The sequence below is a fragment of the Hydra vulgaris genome, chromosome 02, assembly GCF_038396675.1.
Source record: "Hydra vulgaris chromosome 02, alternate assembly HydraT2T_AEP".
NCBI lineage: Eukaryota > Metazoa > Cnidaria > Hydrozoa > Anthoathecata > Hydridae > Hydra > Hydra vulgaris.
The window spans coordinates 31,024,082-31,044,510 of NC_088921.1; the positions used below are offsets into that span (position 1 = coordinate 31,024,082).

Consider the following 20,429-nt stretch of genomic DNA (forward strand, 5'->3'; position numbering starts at 1 on the left):
CCATGAAGGAATTTGATAACATTGTGAATAAACGCCTAATATATCTTAACACCAATAAAATTACTGTGCTAGAAAATTTAGTTGCTCCACCTGAGCTACACCTTCTCATTGGAGCAGTAGATAAAATAGCAGGATTTCTTTTAACTGAAAGGGATGGTTTTGATTTGTGGTTGAAAGAACACTATATAATTAAAAGGGGATATCATGGAGTTAGATGGGATGATATAATACAAATAAAATTATAAAATTGTTTGATGAACTTCAACTTAAAGTGTAACTTAAAGTACTATATCTACTTCCTGTAATCCAAAGCTTAAGAACTTTTAAATCTGTAAAAGAAGTTTGTTTTGCAAGAAATCTCGAAGGAAAGGCACTAACAGTGTCATGGAAAATCCATATTATATGTTGCCATGTTTTTCCTTTGGTAAAGCATACAGGATGCGGCTTGTCAAAGTATGCAGAACAGTGTGGTGAGGCGATTCATGCAAAGTTTAAGCCTACATGGCAAAGATATAAACGTAATATAGATCATAGAGATTATGGAGATAGGTTGAAAACTGCTGTTGTTGATTTTGGAATTAAAAGATTATAATATTGTATAGTTATAGGAATTATACTTTCTAAAAATTTTCATTTTATTGTAAGTAAAGCTGTCTTAGAAAAAGTTGTGGGATTGGAGCAAAGAGAAAAATATAACCCACTATTTAAGACACCCCATGCCCACCTGTGTTAAATAGGTTTTCAAAAAATTTTTTTGGTGACCTAAACTAAATCAAAATTAATCAATAGATTTCAAATTTTATCCCAAAGTACTTTGACATTCAGGATTTATGGACATATAAAATTAACAACCCCCTCATTTTTGTTGAGGGAGGAAGGGGTCCAGAGTGTTGTGTTTTTTCCACTCTTAGCAAGTAAAACTAATTTTAAATATGATTAAATCATGTTAGTATAACAAAAAAAATATTTTATCAGTAAAAAAATCCCAGGTGACTCTCCATCAAACCTAATATGTCGTCTGGTCCACAGTGCACAGGTCGAAAAGACGTCGATCGGTTGTTCGTCTTTCTCAAGACGTAGAAAAGAGGTCTTTTATATCGATGACCTTTAAAAATTAAATGAGAAAAATTTTTTTATGTCAAGTTAAACAACACCCATTAGAACTTTTCTTTCTATAGGGAAAGATTTACTAACGTTGCCCACTGGGAAACAACATAAGTTGTTAATAAGCAAATTATAATTTGCTGATTTAATTTATAAACAAATTATTATTTGCTTATTAACAACTTAACTTATTAATAAGCAAATCATAATTTGCTGATTTAATTTATAAACAAATTATTATTTGCTTATTAACAACTTAACTTATTAATAAGCAAATTATTATTTGCTTAAGAAAATTGACAATAATTATTACCAATAAAACGTAACAAAGATGGGTTTTAAACCATAATATCGTAATTACGATATTATGGGTTATAGCTCAACTTTTGTTCTCATTGGCCCGTTTTTTTTCAAAAAGAATTTTTTATAGAACTTTTTTTATGTAAAACCTTTTTGCGTTGGAAATAAAACCAGAAAAAAACAACAATTACAATTTTCGGTAAGCAGGTTTATTTTATAATTTATGCCATAAAGCGATATATTATATAACATATACACATTATATATGTTTTATACATGTTATAATAATTTATACATATTATAATAACGGGTGATTACTAAAAATCTGGACAAAACTAAAAATTAAATAACTTTTAATCTAGAAGACCTATTTTACTGTTTTAAAAAGAGTAAAATAGCAAATTTGTTCTAATTTTAATAAAAATGTTTATCTTAATTCAACAAAACCTTGTCTTCTTATTGTGTCGAGTCTTCTACTAGTAGACTCTGCCAAGCGTTGTACCAGCTCTTTGTCGAATTTCTTAAAACAGTAAATTATTCTAGAGCGTAATTGATCCAAATTCTCTGCCTGCCAACCATTTTTGTCAACATCTCCTTTGATACAAGACCAAAAATCCTCAATACAACGACATTCAGGCATATTTGGAGGGTTTTCACTTTTTGTTACAAACTTTATATTATTTTCATTCAAAAACTTAACAGCTTTGTTTGAGTAATGGGCACTTGCTAGATCAGGCCAGAATATGTATTTGGTATTTTTTGGAAGATGTTTGATGTGTGGTAATAGTTTTTTAGTCAAACATTCATCAACATAAATATGCTGGTTAATAGCTGTTCCAGACTGTACGGAGTATGGAGTTGATAGGCCAAAAGGTGAAATGACCACATAAACCAATAATTTTTCTTCAAGTTTCCAATAATTTTTCTTCACGTAAACCAATAATTTTTCTTCAAGTTGACCACACAAACGTCGGTTTTTTGCTCTCTGGCACTCAGTTTGACTTGGAATCTTCATTTGTTTTCTTTTTTTATTGATATTTTTGTTTTCAATGTCTTAGAAATAAGTGACTGAGAACATTATAACTTTTTTGAAGCTATACGCTGAGAAATGCCACATTTATGGTCAAAAAGCTTGGTAAGTTGACTGATGGCGCGCTTAGTCATTATTTTTGGCTTTCTACCACTACCAGTTTGCCTTTTAAATGGTTTATCTTTTTCTACATGTTTAATAATTCCATATATAGTCAATCTTGATAAGTTTTCTGCTTCAAAATGAGAAACAGTGAATGAATTTATCTGTGAATGAATTTATCTGAATCAGTGAATTTGTCTGAATCAATGAATTTATCTGAATCAATGAATTGTCAATGAATTTGTCAATGAATTGTCAATGAAATTTGTCAATGAATTGTCAATGAAATTTGTCAATAAATTGTCAATGAAATCAATGAATTGTCAATGAATTTGTCTGAATCAATGAATTTATCTGAATCAGTGAATGAATTTATCTGAATTTTCTTGATAAAACTGGTACACATGTTTTCTCTGGAGCTCTTCGTTTAACATCATTTTTAATACTAAATTTAAAATACTTATATAAAAGTTAATATATATTTCAATAGAAGAATAAATTTGCAACATTTTAAAAATTGTTTGAAAAAATAAGTATTAGTTGCATATAGAAATATGATGTAAGCAATTTTTTGTCCAGATTTTTAGTAATCACCTGTTTTATTTATATATATATATATATATATATATATATATATATATATATATATATATATATATATATGTATATATATATATATATATATATATATATATATATACATATATATTAGTGATGTATCATCGGCTAATGCCGATTGTGGCTAATAATAGGTTTAATGTATTTGTTAAAGGGTACTATAATAGTATTAGGGATTTAAATTACATATTTAACATGTACCTATTCATCAGAAGTGATTCGACCTACTAGCCTATGCTATTGGTAACCAGCAACCAATTAATCGGCATTGGCCGCTGCATCGGTATTGGCTATTAAACTAAACCAAACTGATGCATAGGCATAACTTATATATGCAAGTTGCATACCTAATATTAAGATATTACCTTTATATACATACATTAAACCTTATAATTAGCCTCAATTGGCCTTTGCCGATGGCACATCACTAATATATTTATATATATATTTATATATATATATATATATATATATATATATATATATATATATATATATATATATATATATATATATATATATATATATATATATATATGTATATATATATATATATATATATATATATATATATATATATATATATATATATATATATATATATATATATATATATATATATATATATATATATATATATATATATATAATTGTTACCTTTTCTAAACTTCTGCAGGGTTTCAAAGCAGAGGTATAACTGAATTGGTGTTATCAGCATCATTTCATCTAACAATTTGAGAACTTTACCACAGTTGGGTCCATCCAATCCGCCACCATTATAACCATGTCACATTACAGTATTTTTGTCCAAAAAGGATTTAAGGCCATCATTAACTAAAAGAATCTCAACAATTTTTGTACATGTGAAGTTCCGGAGGAGGGATGCTATCAAGAATAAATTTTCTAGGATCTTCCTCAAGCAAACATGGTTTAATAACATTATTGAATAATTGCATTTTCTTATAAGGATATCCTGCATCTTGGTACAGATAGTAATCTGAACTTAAGGAGTCAAAAGTTCTTAAGTCACCTGATGAGCTTATTGTACCAGTACAGTAACAACAAGCATGTTTTCCACCATGACTCTATAATAAATTATTTTATTATTCTGAGATTTAATGTTTTAATAGCTACTTGTAAAAATCAATAAAATTAAGCAAAATCTCTTACTGATATGCCCAGAAGTACGTTTATGATATTTAGGTCAACCACAAAAATTTTGAGCTGATTTAGATTAATTAATTTAGTAAGCATTCCAAGATTATGGTTATTCTCCTTGATGTTACGTATCAAAGCGAGAATTATCACCTTGTTCACTCCTGAGTCTTCCTCCTGAGATCTCCAAGAATATTACATACAACATTTTCAGGCATGATTTTTCTTGATATTAAATATTGTATCTGTAGAGACTACTTTATTTTTTTGGAATTTGGGTTTTAATACTACAGGTAGTAGTGATCCTCCTAAAATTAGAATAAAATACTGCAGAAAGTCATTATAAATAAATACAAAAATAAATAAAAATCTACCAGTGGATAATTGCAACGAATTTTCATTCTTAATGAGAAACCTTGGAAATTTCATCCTTGGAAAGAATAAGATTCTTAGCATTTTGAAGAGCTGATTTTCTCGTTCATGGGTGCCTAATGCCCTTTCCAACTAGTTGAAACCAATCTGTGCAGAATTAGTTTAATCTTTCAATGCGGAGATTTTCATTTGACTCAATAATATAACTTCTTAAATTAAAAATATTGTGGCTGCGCTTGTCTGATACTATACAACAAATTGGACATAGGCATTGATCCTCAGTTGGAGCAATCCTTCCTACCTTTATAAGTAACTCTCTTTCACTTTTCCAAATCTCTTCTATCATTTTTACAGGCTTTCTTTGCTGTGAACAAGATTGTTTGTATTTTTAGTGAAATATTTCAGAAAAAATTTAATAAATATAATAAAATATTTATAAAATATAATTACCTTTTTGGCATAGGGAGCATTTTTGCAATGGCAACAAAGTCCAGTGGGAAATGCATTTATATAAAAACTGAATCCTTCTTGTACATAGTCTCGAACTAGTGTCACCAATGATGACATACGGCGAAGAGAGTTATTGTCTGTTTTGTTACAGCAACAAAAACAAACTGAATCTCTGAACTTATTATGTTTTTTTTTCCTTAAAAGATGAGCCATTTGATATGTAATATTTATCTACTTTTATTGTTATTTAAAATAAATATTTATTAATTTAAAATGTTATAAAAAGTAGTTACTTTTACAAAATAAAATAAAACTTTTACAAAATAAAATAAGAAAAGTTGTAAAATTTTTTTGCAATATTTCTTAACAAGTCATCAACCGCTTTAAGAGCTTTATTAGTGAAATTATTTAAGGTATTATTATATATTAAGTTAACCACATTTTGAAGACAAAAAAAATGAAATGTCACTAGGCTTTCTATGATTTTTGTAATAAAAGTAAGCTTAAATAATAAAATTAATATTGTTTTTTAAACGCTAATTTCTGGATTTCAGAAAATATCAATTTTGGACTAAGAAGGAACGCTTTCAATTTTATTTTCAACACATTCCAGCCCGTACATATACATATTAATAGAATCTGAAGAAAAACCTCATGTCTTATGAAATTCAACCTAAAACCCCTAGAATCAAGCAGTGTATAATGGAAAAATATTTTGCCATTTTTAATTTTGACAAAATTTCTTTACGAATTTGTTCTGCAATTATTTGAATGAGTTCATTTTGTATATTTTTCCTCAAGTAATGGGTGTTAATCTCCTCATTCTTTATTCGGTAAACATAATCTGCCATAACTGCATCAAACTGTGCTAGCAGTTCAACTAGTTTTAGGAAGTTTCCATTACTTTTCTCATGTAAAACATCAGAATTTCCACGAAAGGCAAGACATTGTTCTCCTAAAAATGTCACTATTGCAAATAATCTTTCCAAAACTAACTAGAAACGCTGTATCTCTGCACTGAGAAGTCGTTGTTGCGATGCATCAATTGTTTTGTTGGTATTTAGTCGGTTTGTTAATTCCATCTATTTGCTTAATGAACAGATGTGATTTTTAGAAGTTTCATGTTCCTTCAGCTGTCTGTGCAAAATTTTCCAGTCTCTAAAACTGATTGTCTTCAAATGTATGTCCTTGTCACCAAACAACTTATATAAGAAACAAAACACAACATCTTTTCTTTTAGAATATATAAGCCAGGATCTTTTAACAACTTCACCATTCTTGAGTACTTTTTGCGTGCATGAAGGATTAAAACTTCTGTTGTTGGCATTGACAGGAAATAGAAAAGATAGACTAGGTGCTGAAGACCATTTTTAACAAGAGTCACTCAAAGATCATCTGGAATTCGATCAGGCCAATTGGCAGGATATGTCAGGTCTGTAGTTGGTAAAGTTTGAAAACTCTGTTCTTCTACTGGCAATGCAATTTGCGAAGTTGTAGATAAATTTGCTTCATCTCCCAATTTAGATTTTTCACCTTTCAACATATATATATATATATATATATATATGAATATATATATATATATATGAATATATATATATATATATGTATATATATATATATATATATATATATATATATATATATATATATATATATATATATATATATATATATATATATATATATATGTTAAATGTATCTTTGACAACTTGTTTATCTTTAAACTTTTTACTTATTACATTATTGTTTTTTTTTTTTTTTTTTATGTTTTTATTTTATTGAAAGTTCATATTTTTACCATTGATTTTAAATACAATGCTTTTGTATCTTTAAATCATTTTGCTTAAATGGAGTTTCAAAATAGATGGGCTGCAGCTGCTTAGCTGTTTAGAAAATGTTAATGGGAAGAAACAAAAAGTGGATGGCGTGGTGCCAGTTAGATGGTTAGACAAGACATAGAAAAAATTGTATTGGCCACAAGACATAAATGTACTGAAGTACAAAAATTCTCCACCAAACAAAGAGTATGGTATCAATATGATCTTGTCTCAATTAAGTTAGTTGCAGGTAAGTGTTTTAAAAAGTTTTACTGTTTAAAAGAGTTTGAGTTTACAAGTATTTGATATGTCACCTAATCTTTTAATGTGTTGTGCTTGAAGAACCTTGTTTATTACATTAAATTAAAATATTTCTTTCCAGACAAAAAAGAAACCTGTAAACAATTTCTGTCTGTATTTACTTGTTCAAGTGCCAGTGAAACGGACAATAGAAAAGAAGAAGCATTCAGTATGCTTGCAATTTATTTTTTCAAAATGCTTTTAAATGATCTGAATAATTTTGTTGTTTGTATTTAGTTGAATGATGAAATTGTTAAGACAAAAGATTGGTTCATTAACTTTTATGTTAAAGTTGTTATTTCCTTGTTAACTGCTGTCTGTCAATAACAACGCAAGTAAAAAATGCACATAATGACAACAGATTTATCTTTAGAATTGTCTGCAAAACTTTTCGGTTTGGATACAAAAGACCAAGTGAAAATGATACTGGAAAGGTACACTTTTTATAGCTAAACATCATTGCAGCTTTCTAGTCTTCATTTTTGCTTATGTGTATTTTTTATCTGTTGCTAATGATATCGCCAGTTTTTATAATTTTATGTTGTTAAATAAAGCATCATTTTGCTTCAGGCTAAATTAGAGCTTTGAATAAATCTTTTATCCAGTTTAAATGAATAACAACTCTTAATGTGTATTAGCTGAATTATCTTTTCGTTTTTGATAGTCTTTAATCAATAACGGATTTTAAAATTGTTATGGGTCTACATCTAGTGATCGACCGAAACCGAAATTTGAGCCGAAACCGAAAGTACCAAAATTTCGGCTCAGTGAAGCCGTAGCCGAAATTTTGGCCGAAATCGAAACCGAAATTTCGGCCGAAATTTGATAAAGAATGTTTAAAATCCCTGAACCTTTTATGATCACCAAGTTAAAGCAAAAAAACTATTTTACATATATCTAAGCAATCATCATGTAACATAGTTTGATAAAAACTATAATATGTCAAGACATTTTAATAATTAAAGGTAATAATTGAAATATTTTCTCTGCAGAATACATTTTTTTTCATTCTTCTGGCTAAAGTCTGTTTCTTTCAATTGAAAGAATATCTCCAGCAGTTAAAAACAACCTTTTAACTTCGGTAGATGTTGGTGGAGGTGTAAGGAATCTCTTTGCTACTTTTGCCAAACCAAATTTTGCTTTTAATGTTTTTTTCTAATATAAATTTATGAAACTTCAGACCTTCTTCGGAGTTTGAATCAATTTTTTAGATATTGTCAACCCAACCAGGCATTGCAAATTGCAAAATTTCAGCCCTCTGCCGTTTTGATCTGGTGTCAAATAAGGGTATTGTTCTTATTTTAATTGTAATAGGCTCAACTTGATCTGAAGTTGGTATATTTTCAGGACTGCCGGTAGTTGTGAGTATTGCTTTTTCAGTTAGGAGATTTTTTAGAGTAAACGACTTCTTAAATGTGGTGAAAGTCCGCTAAGTGATTGAAGTTTTGGATTGTGCGATCCACGAGATATTTTCAAATTGCAGATATTGCAAGTTCTGTATTTGAAATCACTAGCTGTCACGGTAAAATGATTCCATAAACCAGTTTTTTATCGATTATTTTTCATTATAAAATTTAGCACTGAGAAACTTTTGATGAAACTATTGGTTTGGGTTGCTTTACTTAAATGTTAATTTATTTTAAGAATGATTTGAGAATAGTAACTTAAAACTATGTAACGTGATTTTAATTAAAATTTCTATAAGGGTTATAATTAAAAATTGATTTACTAACAAACGATTACAATTAGGAAATCGTCATGATCCCACTTTAAATTTAAAAAAAGTTATCTAAACTTAAAAAAAATCTTTTAAAAGTTTCGGTTCATTTCGGTTGCGATTTGAACCGAAATTTCGGCCGAAACAGGAAAAGTAAAAAAATTGTTGAAGCAAAAATTTCGGTTTCGGCCGAAATTACGGCCGAAGCCGAAAGTTTCCGTTCACTATCTACAACACTTAATTTCAGCAAAATTAAATTAAAAAGTCACGTCATAGAAGACATAAAAATATCAATATCTGTTTTCAATAACTTGGCTTTCATAGCGAATCTGAGAGGTGCAAATATTTAGCTTGGTTTAAGTACTACATAATAAAATACATCGATATACAGTCATTTTGATGGTCGTGAATTTCTTTAGCATATTCAATTTTATATATTTTTAGACTGTTTACCATTGGACTCCTTTTCCAATTTAACCTAGTGAGAGCAAAAAAAAAGGACCGCGCTGGAAACAAGTAGGGGTTGAAAGGATCAGCCTTTTTTGAATTAATAATCGGTAAGTCTAATGTGTTTCACTCAGCTGATCAAATTTCATTTGCTTTTTTGTATTACATTAAAACTAGAGACTGTTTTTTATGTTCACTCACTTTTTAGAAGTCGTAGCCAGCTCGTATAAAAAGAGTTCTCGACGTAAAATAGTTAATTTTATTCATTCTCGACGTGAAATAATTAATTTTATTGTTGCGTAAGCAACAACGCCAAGAAACAGAGCTCGCTCAAGAAACAAAAGAGAAAGATGAAGAAAATGATGAATTTGGAGATGAATCTGCTGGTGATTTTTAAATTAATATATTCTGCTGAACAATACTGCTGTTTTATTTATAAATAACTCTCCTATGTTTATACATATGTAGAAAATGTGTATGAAGAACTGTTATCATTTTCATTTAATGAAAAGAACTTTTTATATATGAAAAGCAGGAGTACTATAGAATATATTGAATACTATAGAATATATAGGATACTATAGTATACTTTTAAGTATGATAAAAAAAGTCTTTTCGACGTCGAGAAAAACTTTTTTAGATATGCATAATCGATTAACAAAGATGTCTTAAAGACGCATTTTTATGTCTTTTCATGACAAGATAATGACAAGATGAAGACAGAAAAAACGTCTTTTTGATGTCGAAAAAAGATGTCTTTTAGATTTGCATAAGTAACTAAAAAAAGGCGTCTTAAAGACGCATTTTTCTTGTCTTTTATGACAAGATAAGGCAAAAAAAGACGTGTTTTGGAAAAAAGATGTGTTTTAAATTTGCATAACTGACTAAAAAAAGGCGCTTTAAAGACATCGTAAATAAGACATTGTTAATAATTGTTATGATTATATTTCTACCCAGTGGGAAAAAAAGACATCTAAAAAGATGTCTTTTTTCCACTGGGTAGAAATATAATCATAACAATTATTATGATTTCATGTTAAGTTAAGCAGTTAAATTATATATTGTTAACTTGAAGTCAAAATATGATATTGAGATTCTTTTTCACAGCTATACTAATAGCTATAAAATATAAAAAAGGAAACTGCCCAGTGGGAAAAAAGACGTCGAAAAGACGTCTTTGAAAATCTTATTTACGATGTCTTTTTAGTCAATTATGCAAATCTAAAACATCTTTTTTCTACATCAAAAAGACGTCTTTTTTTGTCTTGTCATGAAAAGACATGAAAAATGAAATATATGTGTATATATATATATATATATATATATATATATATATATATATATGTGTGTGTGTGTGTGTGTGTTATAACAAATATGTTATAATATATATTAACATATATAATGTGTATATGTTATATAATAAACTTTATTACATAAATTATAAAATAAACCCGCTTACCGAAATTAGTAATTGTCGTCTTTTTCTGGTTATATTTCCAATGCAAAAAAGTTTCACATATAAAAAGTTTTATATAAAATTCTTATTGACGAAAAACGGGCCCATGAGAATGTAACAAAAGACGTGCTATAACTTATAATATCGTAATTACGATATTATGCTTTAAAACCCACCTTTTTTACGTTTTATTGGCAATAATTATTGTCAATTTTCTTAAGCAAATTATGATTTGCGTATTAATAAGTTAAGTTGTTAATTAGCAAATAATAATTTGTTTATAAATTAAATAAGCAAATTATAATTTGCTTATTAACAATTTAAGTTTTTTCCCAGTGGGCAACGATAGTGAATTTTTCCCTCCCCCTCCCTATAGAAAGAAAAGTCTTAATGGGTGTTGTTTAATTTGACATAAAAATTTTTTTTTCTTATTTTGTATTTAAAGGTCATCGATATAATATATATAACATCGATATAAGACCTCTTTTCTACGTGTTAAGAAAGACGTACAACCGATTGACGTCATTTCGACCTCATTTTTAAAGACGTCTTTTTAAAAGACGGCTTTTCCACGTCTTTATTTAGGCTAATTATAAAAAGACGTAACAAGTCATAAAAAGACGTTTTTTATTCGTTTAATGATATCTTTTTTCCCACTGGGTGATTTAATAAAACTGTAGAGTAAATCTTTTTTTAGCAAGCAGAACAGATAACTAAACGTGGAAAATATCGGAATTCAATTTCCACTAACTACTGTATCAGAAATCAGATTGTCGTGACAAGTTTTTTGAATTTAACTTTGATTATCCTACACGAAAGAGTTGTATATTGACACCCGAGTTCGATTATAATCTACAAGAGTAACTCAATCAAAAATCGATTTAAAAATATTCAAAATTAAAACGCAACTCATTGAAAATAAGATTTGGATGAGCGTTTTAAGATGTATTACATATTATGTTAAGAAATACATAATAATTTGGAATTTTCCGTCGAAAATTTGCTTTTAATGATTTTTTTATAAATATTTATTGATTTAAAAAAAATGAATGATTCTATATACATTTATTTTGATAATGCATTAACTATTCTCTATATATTTATATCATAAACCTCCACTGATTTTTTGAAAGTTTGGAAAAAAATTTTGAATTGCGAAAAATATTTCTCGAAAACCAGGAACTCAGAACTTTCATCTGTTGAACAATTTTTATGAAAATAAACAAAAAAAAATATACCTTAACGAGTGTCTTATAAAGCGTTCAGAAGTTTAAAATAATGAAAGCACTTTTTTAAAATGAAAATAAAATTGTTTCTAAAATAAATCAGCCTTATAAGTTATTTATAATTTATAGACCCCGTTCATTTTTAACCGCCATTATTTATTATAATTTATAACCCCTGTTATTTATTATAATTTATAACCACTGTTATTTTTTTATAGTAACTTTATAGTAACTTATAAACAAACTCCACGCGAAAATGTTTTCATTTGAACTCAGCTAAAAAAGCTATAGTCTAAATACATACCCACAAGCAATACTAATATATAAACATTCTATAATTTTAAATTTACGCCATAATATAACTCTGGGCTTTCTTCATTTCACGTACAAATCTTTCGCCTTTTACTAAAGATTTCCGTGGAGAAGGCCAATTAAATGAGTGTATAACTATTTTTCGCAGGCTTGCTAACGCGAGCCGTCTTTTTGTTAATGTAAACATCTGGTCTAGGAGCTTTCTTATTACTTTTCATTTCTTGTGCATTCTTGTTTTTTGGTATTAGTTTATTTATTAATATAATTTGAATTAAGTTATTAATTAATGAGAATTAAGTTTTTACGTAACCGTGATTAAAAAAAATTTAATATATTATGTTCAACATTTACAAAAACTTTCATGCTTTATTTCACAACATTACCACCTCAGAGCAAGTTTTATAAAACCGGTAAGGAAGGAGGCATAAACTTCCTTTCAAATGCTCTTTCGCGGTGCTCTGTTATAAGACCACATCTTGTGGCACCCAAATTTTAAAGCCAAAATTAATTTAAAAAAAGTTTAATTCCTAATTAAAGAATTACTACTTAAAATCTCGTGGATGAAGCCGTTTCAACATTTTTCAAAAAGCAGTTTTCTAGGTTACGGTAAAAATATCTGTCGAGATGAAAAAATTAAAAATCATGTAATTAACCTAATTCTTATTAATTAATAATTTAATTCAAATTAAGTTAATAAGCTAATTTGAATAACTCGTTGTAGAATTTTTACGTAAAACCTCGTGGGTTATGAAGCCATTCTAACTTTTTTAAACTAGTCGTTCAAATCGGACGAACTGAAGTCCACGTATTTAACTCTACACATCATTCCTCTATAGCGGAACAAAAGATGAAGATTATACGCAAGAGTTTATTAGATGACAAAGAATTTTATTAGATAAGAGTTTATTAGATAAGAGTTTATTAGAACTTTTTTTCATCTGCGGCATGGTAAGAGCAAGACGTGTTTATCAAAAAAACTTACAATATTGAAGTTACAATGATAAATATTGAAAAACTAATAACCACCAAACTGGAAGAACAAAAAAAAAGTATTCTTAGTGAAACTATCAACCTTTTAAAAAAACAGGAAAAGATATTTTGCAATATCATAAGTGCTAATCTAAAAATAATAACAGATCGGCTTGACAAACTTGAAAACGAGTTGAATAAAAGCAAATCGAAGGTTATAATAATTGAAAAAGACATCAATGATATAAAGGAAAGTATCAACTTTCAGGAAGAAAACTTCTTAAAAAAAATTTCGGAAACTAACAGTCTGATGGCCATGAAAATTAACAATTAAAAAAAATATATAGTGAAAATCGTTCACGCCGTAATAACCTAAGGATCGATGGCTTAACTGAGCTGCCCATGGAATCTTGGAATGACTGTGCAAAGAAAGTTAAAGATCTATTTAGAAACAAACTGGGAATCTCTGAAGACGTAATCATTGAAAGAGCTCACCGCATTGGGAAAACTGATGAAGATAAATCTCTAAGAACTATAATTATTAAACTACTAGACTTTCAAAATAAAAATAAAATCTTAACGTTATCAAAAAAGTTCAAAGGAACCGGAATATTTATTAAAGAAGGCTATGCGAACGAAACGATGGAAATAAAAAAAAGCTTTGGGAAAATGTTAAAAGATTTCGAAAGGAAGGTAAATTTGCTATTATCAAATATGATAAAATATTCGTCAGAGAATTTCGTAAATAATTTTAATTTTTAACTAAGTCGAGATAAGTGAAATAGTTCTGTACATTTTTTATTATGCTAGCACGTTTTAATTTACCGCACTCTACACAATGACTAGCGAAAACATAAACAAAACAAAAAATTTTGAAACGCTGCGTTGCAACGTCTTCGAAACTGCTAACATTATTTTAATAAATGATATTTACGACTCTGATGCGCAAATTTTTCACAGAAATAATTTTGATTCGAATTACTTTGAAATAAAAACCTTTAAAATTGAACTCGAAACTTTAAAAAATAAATTTACTGCAATACACATAAATATAAGAAGTATAAATAAAAATTTTGATAAACTAAAACACTTTCTAATAGATTGCAACTACTCATTTAGTATGATTTGCATAACTGAAACATGGTGTTCTGATGAATCATTTCAAACGAACACAAAATTTCAAATTCCAAATTATAAACTAATATCTTTTGAAAGAAAAACAAACAAAACGGGAGGAGGGATCGCATGGTATATCCGAGATAATCAAGTGTTTAAAGTAAGAGAAGACCTCTCATCTCTGACACTGATAGCAAAGTCTTTACTATTCAGATAACGGGTAATAAATCAAAAAATATTATAATTTCAATTTGCTATAGACCTCTAGAAGGTGATATAACTAAATTTTCAAATTTTTTAAATGAAATCTTTCTTAAAATAAATGATAAGGGAAAAAAAATTTTCTTTATAGGGGATTTAAATGTTACCAGTCTAAACAACAAAGAAAATTTAGTTACTAAACTCTTTTTTGATAATCTGTTTCAATTATGTATCCTTCCAATCATCAACAAACCTACTCGGATAACTCCAACCACCGTCTCTGCTATAGACAATATATTAACAAATACATTACTAGAAACAAAAACTCTATATCAAGTATTTAAAAAACAGAAACGAAACTAACTTAACTACATACAAGGAATACAAAAATCTATTTGAAAAAATTAGAAAGAATTCAAAAAAAGTATATTATTGAAAACAACAACAAAAACGCAAAAGTGATATTAAAAAAACTTGGAACATAATTGAAAGAAATAATAGGTAAAAACTATACTAAATCAAATAATTTACCCGATAAAATTATCGTTAACGAAACTGAATATATCGACAAAACTTCTATCGCTGAAAACTTCAATAGCTTTTTTGCAAACATAGGTCCTAATATGGCTTCAAAAATTCAATGCCCTGATATCTCCTTCGAAACCTATATCACAAACCAACATTTCTGTTTAAATATTTTCTCTGGACTAAACCATGAAGTATTAGAAATTGCAAAAAACTCGCTTAAGACGGATAAGGCCCCTGGGATAGACGACATTTGTAGCTATATAGTTGTAAATGTGCTTCCGGAGATAAAACAACCAATCTATGAGATATTTAAATCTTCAATTATTACAGGATCCGTTCCGAATAAATAAAAAATAGCTAAGGTAATACCAAAATTAAAAACCGGTGATGCATTTACACTAAATAACTACAGACCTATCTCAGTGCTACCTGTATTTTCAAAACTTTTAGAGAGAGTAATATACAATAAACTGTGTAAATATCTAACAAATAACAAAATCCTAAATGAAAAACAGTTAGGCTTCCAAAAGCAACATTCAACCAAACACGCAATTCTTGATCTTATAAATAATATAAATGACTCCTTTGAAAACAAAAAATACGTCCTTGGAGTCTTTGTTGATTTATCTAAGGCATTTGACACGGTAGATCACGCTACCTTAATTAAGAAAATGGAAAAACATGGGATAAAAGGTGTTGCACTAAACTGGTTCAAAAATGTTTTACTAGACAGAAAACAATGCGTTATTGCTCATGGAAAAAAAATTTCAAAATTACTCAAAATAAAATGCAGTGTCCCCAAAGGTTCCATTCTTGCACCTCTTTTGTTTTTAATATACATATACTATCTTCCTGAAGCCTCAAGTAATTGGATTTCGTAATGTTCGTGGACGACACCAATTTATTTTATGCATCCTCATCAATTACAAACCTTTATGAAACTACAAATACTGAACTTGAAAAAATAAACAGTTGGTTAAAATCTAACTAATTATCGCTAAACACAGAAAAAACCAAATACATTCTTTTTCATTCTAACCTTAAAAAAATACCACCTGATTTACCTTTGCTAAATATACATACTAAAGAAATAGAGAGAACGCAAGCAACTAAATTTGTAGGGATTTTCTAATTTTTTTCTCTAATCTAATAAAATTCTTTGTCATCTAATAAACTCTTGCGTATAATCTTCATCTTTTGTTCCGCTATAGAGGAATGATGTGTAGAGTTAAATACGTGGACTTCAGTTCGTCCGATTTGAACGACTAGTTTAAAAAAGTTAGAATGGCTTCATAACCCACGAGGTTTTACGTAAAAATTCTACAACGAGTTATTCAAATTAGCTTATTAACTTAATTTGAATTAAATTATTAATTAATAAGAATTAGGTTAATTACATGATTTTTAATTTTTTCATCTCGACAGATATTTTTACCGTAACCTAGAAAACTGCTTTTTGAAAAATGTTGAAACGGCTTCATCCACGAGATTTTAAGTAGTAATTCTTTAATTAGGAATTAAACTTTTTTTAAATTAATTTTGGCTTTAAAATTTGGGTGCCACAAGATGTGGTCTTATAACAGAGCACCGCGAAAGAGCATTTGAAAGGAAGTTTATGCCTCCTTCCTTACCGGTTTTATAAAACTTGCTCTGAGGTGGTAATGTTGTGAAATAAAGCATGAAAGTTTTTGTAAATGTTGAACATAATATATTAAATTTTTTTTAATCACGGTTACGTAAAAACTTAATTCTCATTAATTAATAACTTAATTCAAATTATATTAATAAATAAACTAATACCAAAAAACAAGAATGCACAAGAAATGAAAAGTAATAAGAAAGCTCCTAGACCAGATGTTTACATTAACAAAAAGACGGCTCGCGTTAGCAAGCCTGCGAAAAATAGTTATACACTCATTTAATTGGCCTTCTCCACGGAAATCTTTAGTAAAAGGCGAAAGATTTGTACGTGAAATGAAGAAAGCCCAGAGTTATATTATGGCGTAAATTTAAAATTATAGAATGTTTATATATTAGTATTGCTTGTGGGTATGTATTTAGACTATAGCTTTTTTAGCTGAGTTCAAATGAAAACATTTTCGCGTGGAGTTTGTTTATAAGTTACTATAAAGTTACTATAAAAAAATAACAGTGGTTATAAATTATAATAAATAACAGGGGTTATAAATTATAATAAATAATGGCGGTTAAAAATGAACGGGGTCTATAAATTATAAATAACTTATAAGGCTGATTTATTTTAGAAACAATTTTATTTTCATTTTAAAAAAGTGCTTTCATTATTTTAAACTTCTGAACGCTTTATAAGACACTCGTTAAGGTATATTTTTTTTTGTTTATTTTCATAAAAATTGTTCAACAGATGAAAGTTCTGAGTTCCTGGTTTTCGAGAAATATTTTTCGCAATTCAAAATTTTTTTCCAAACTTTCAAAAAATCAGTGGAGGTTTATGATATAAATATATAGAGAATAGTTAATGCATTATCAAAATAAATGTATATAGAATCATTCATTTTTTTTAAATCAATAAATATTTATAAAAAAATCATTAAAAGCAAATTTTCGACGGAAAATTCCAAATTATTATGTATTTCTTAACATAATGTTATATGTTATACATATTAAACGCGGACCGGTCTGTCCGCATTTATCTATGCTAACTTTCAAAATAGCATAGAGAAATGCGGGTATATATATATATATATATATATATATATATATATATATATATATATATATATATATATATATATATATGTGGCCAATTCCATAATTCAGTGACGCATCATGCGGAGAGATTTTTTATAATAGAAATTTTTCTATAACTCAAAAATAATTTTTTATTACTCTAAATCAATCTTGAATTAAAGTTTTATAATATAAACTAAACACAATTGTATTAACATAACACTGCTACATAGCAAAAATTAAAACATGAGTTCAGTGACGCAACGCGGAAAAAAGTGTTTTTTATCAGCATACTTTTAAATGGAGTTTTCGCTGAAATTTTAATTTTTGCTTGACTTTTTAGATTTTTTTGTTGTAATTTATTCATTTGGCAATAAGTTAGTCATAAAAAAAGCCACAAACAATAAAGTTTTTATATCATTTTATTTTACAGAAAAAAAATATCAGTTCAGTGACGCAACGTTCAGTGACGAAACAAAAAGACGAAATCTGACACGAGACGTTTTCTAACATGTGAATTACAGATATTTGCAAATCTTGTAATGCTAACGCAAAATCTGCTGCTGACCTAATTTCGTATTGACTAGTTTTAACTCTTAGGGCTGCGATTCGCTTAACAGTAGCTCCTATTCCGTCAACCACTCCTTTCCCGTGCATCGCTGCAAAGAAATGCCAGAAGAATTTTTTATGAAAACATTTTTCAAACACAACCATTGCAGCCATAATCCCTTTGTTTTTGAACTGAGAAGTGGCATTTTCGCTGAACATGTGTACTTCTTTGACTTGATCAGGAATAAAGTGAAGGATTTTGTCAATGTACGGTATAACGGAAGACTTAGTATGATCAGTTGAATCTGAAACTATGGCAAATGTTTTTAACTCAATGTTTCAGACTGCTAGGGTCATGATAGAAACTTGTTTTTGACCAAAATGAGCTGCTTGTGGCTCATTTTGATAGAAACACCTAGCGTTTTCAGTCTAGTCAACTTGGATTACCGCAATTTCAGATTTAACACTCATCGAAGTTCAGAAGAAACACCTCCTTCAGTTTATTAAAAATTGTTGATTGGTTTTTCTTTACAAATGCGTGTTTAACGAACTTATCACGCATCGCTGATATGTGTTGGATGAGTTCTGTTAAAGTAAACTTTTTTGAAATTTTTTCAATGTTTGCATATGTTTTAGTTTCAGGCTTTCTCCACTCGTCCCAGGATTCTTCGAAACCAAATGTATTAACAGTTTGCAAGTGTTTATCGAACTGTTTCATACCTTTGCATGCAACGCATTTGTCATAGGCGCAATCGTATGTGTACGGTTCACAAACGAAATTATTTATTATTTCAGATCCAACTTTGATTAAAGGTAGTGATCGACCAAAACCAAAATTCAAGCCGAAACCAAAAGTACCGAAATTTCGGTTCAGTGAAGCCGTAGCCGAAACCGAAACCGAAATTTCGGCTGAAATTTGTAAAAGAGTGTTTAAAATCCTTAACCTTTTATGATCACCGAACTAAAGAAAAAAAACTATTTTACATATATCTAAGCAATCACCATGAAACATAGTTTAAATTTATAATATGTCGAGACATTTCAATAATTAAAGGTAATAATTGAAGTATTTTCTCTGCGGAATACATTTTTTTCATGTTTTCTGGCAAAAGTCTGTTTCTTTCATTCGAAAGAATGTCTCCAGCAGTTAAAAACAACCTTTTTACTTCGGTAGATGTTGGTCGAAGTCTAAGGAATCTCTTTGCTACTTTTGCCAAACCAAATTTTGCTTTTATCGTTCTTTTCTAATATAAATCTATGAAACTTCAGACCTTTTTCGAAGTTTGAATCAATTTTTGAGATATTGTTAACCCAACCAGGCATTGCAAATTGCAACATTTTAGCTCTCTGCCGTTTTGTTATGGTGTCAAATAAGGGTATTGTTCTTATTTTAATTGTAATAGACTCAACTTGATCTGAAGTTGGTATATTTTCAGGACTGCCGGTAGTTATGAGTATTGCTTTTTCAGTTAGGAGATTTTTTAGAGTAAACGACTTCTTAAATGTGATGAAAGTCCGCTAAGTGATTTTCAAATTGCAGATATTGCAAGTTCCGTATTTGAAATCACTAGCTGTCACGGTAAAATGATTTCATAAACCTGTTTTTTATCGATTATTTTCTATTGTAAAATTTTAGTACTGAGAAACTTTTGATGAAACTATTGGGTTTGGGTTGCTTTACTTAAATGTTAACTCATTTTAAGAATGATTTGAGATTAGTAACTTAAAACTATTATGTAACGTGGTTTCAATTAAAATTTCTACAATTGTTATAATTAAAAATTGATTTACAAACAAAGATTACAATTAGGAAATCGTCATGATCCCACTCTAAATTAAAACTTAAAAAAAATCTTTTAAAAGTTTCGGTTCATTTCGGTTGCGGTTTGAACCGAAATTTCGGCCGAAACAGGAAAAGTAAAAAAATTGTTGAAGCAGAAACTTCGGT

General features: G+C 28.4%; 1 protein-coding gene and 2 non-coding genes across 5 annotated transcripts; 2 read left to right on the top strand and 1 right to left on the bottom strand.

Moving 5' to 3' along the window:
* The first annotated feature begins 1,523 nt into the window (after window positions 1–1,523).
* On the top strand, window positions 1,524–9,836 carry LOC136076881 (uncharacterized). 3 transcript variants are annotated; one of them, XR_010636648.1, is made up of 6 exons: window positions 1,524–1,603; window positions 6,999–7,201; window positions 7,334–7,420; window positions 7,625–7,685; window positions 9,413–9,525; window positions 9,624–9,836. XR_010636648.1 is itself a non-coding variant. In XM_065790586.1 (5 exons), exons 1-4 carry the CDS (start codon window positions 7,075–7,077, stop codon window positions 9,486–9,488), a joined length of 351 nt encoding a protein of 116 aa, XP_065646658.1. In that variant the 5' UTR covers window positions 6,840–7,074; the 3' UTR covers window positions 9,489–9,525; window positions 9,624–9,836. The 3 variants fall into 3 exon arrangements, 1 of the variants encoding a protein (XP_065646658.1); XR_010636647.1 differs by having other exon boundaries at window positions 1,554–1,603; window positions 6,988–7,201; XM_065790586.1 differs by lacking the exon at window positions 1,524–1,603 and having other exon boundaries at window positions 6,840–7,201.
* Window positions 9,837–12,456: 2,620 nt separating this feature from the next.
* Window positions 12,457–12,575, top strand: LOC136077590 (U5 spliceosomal RNA). The gene has a single exon (XR_010637105.1). It is a non-coding gene; the product is annotated as a U5 spliceosomal RNA (small nuclear RNA).
* A 4,523-nt stretch (window positions 12,576–17,098) lies between these two features.
* On the bottom strand, window positions 17,099–17,217 carry LOC136077591 (U5 spliceosomal RNA). The gene has a single exon (XR_010637106.1). It is a non-coding gene; the product is annotated as a U5 spliceosomal RNA (small nuclear RNA).
* Between the last annotated feature and the right edge of the window lie 3,212 nt (window positions 17,218–20,429).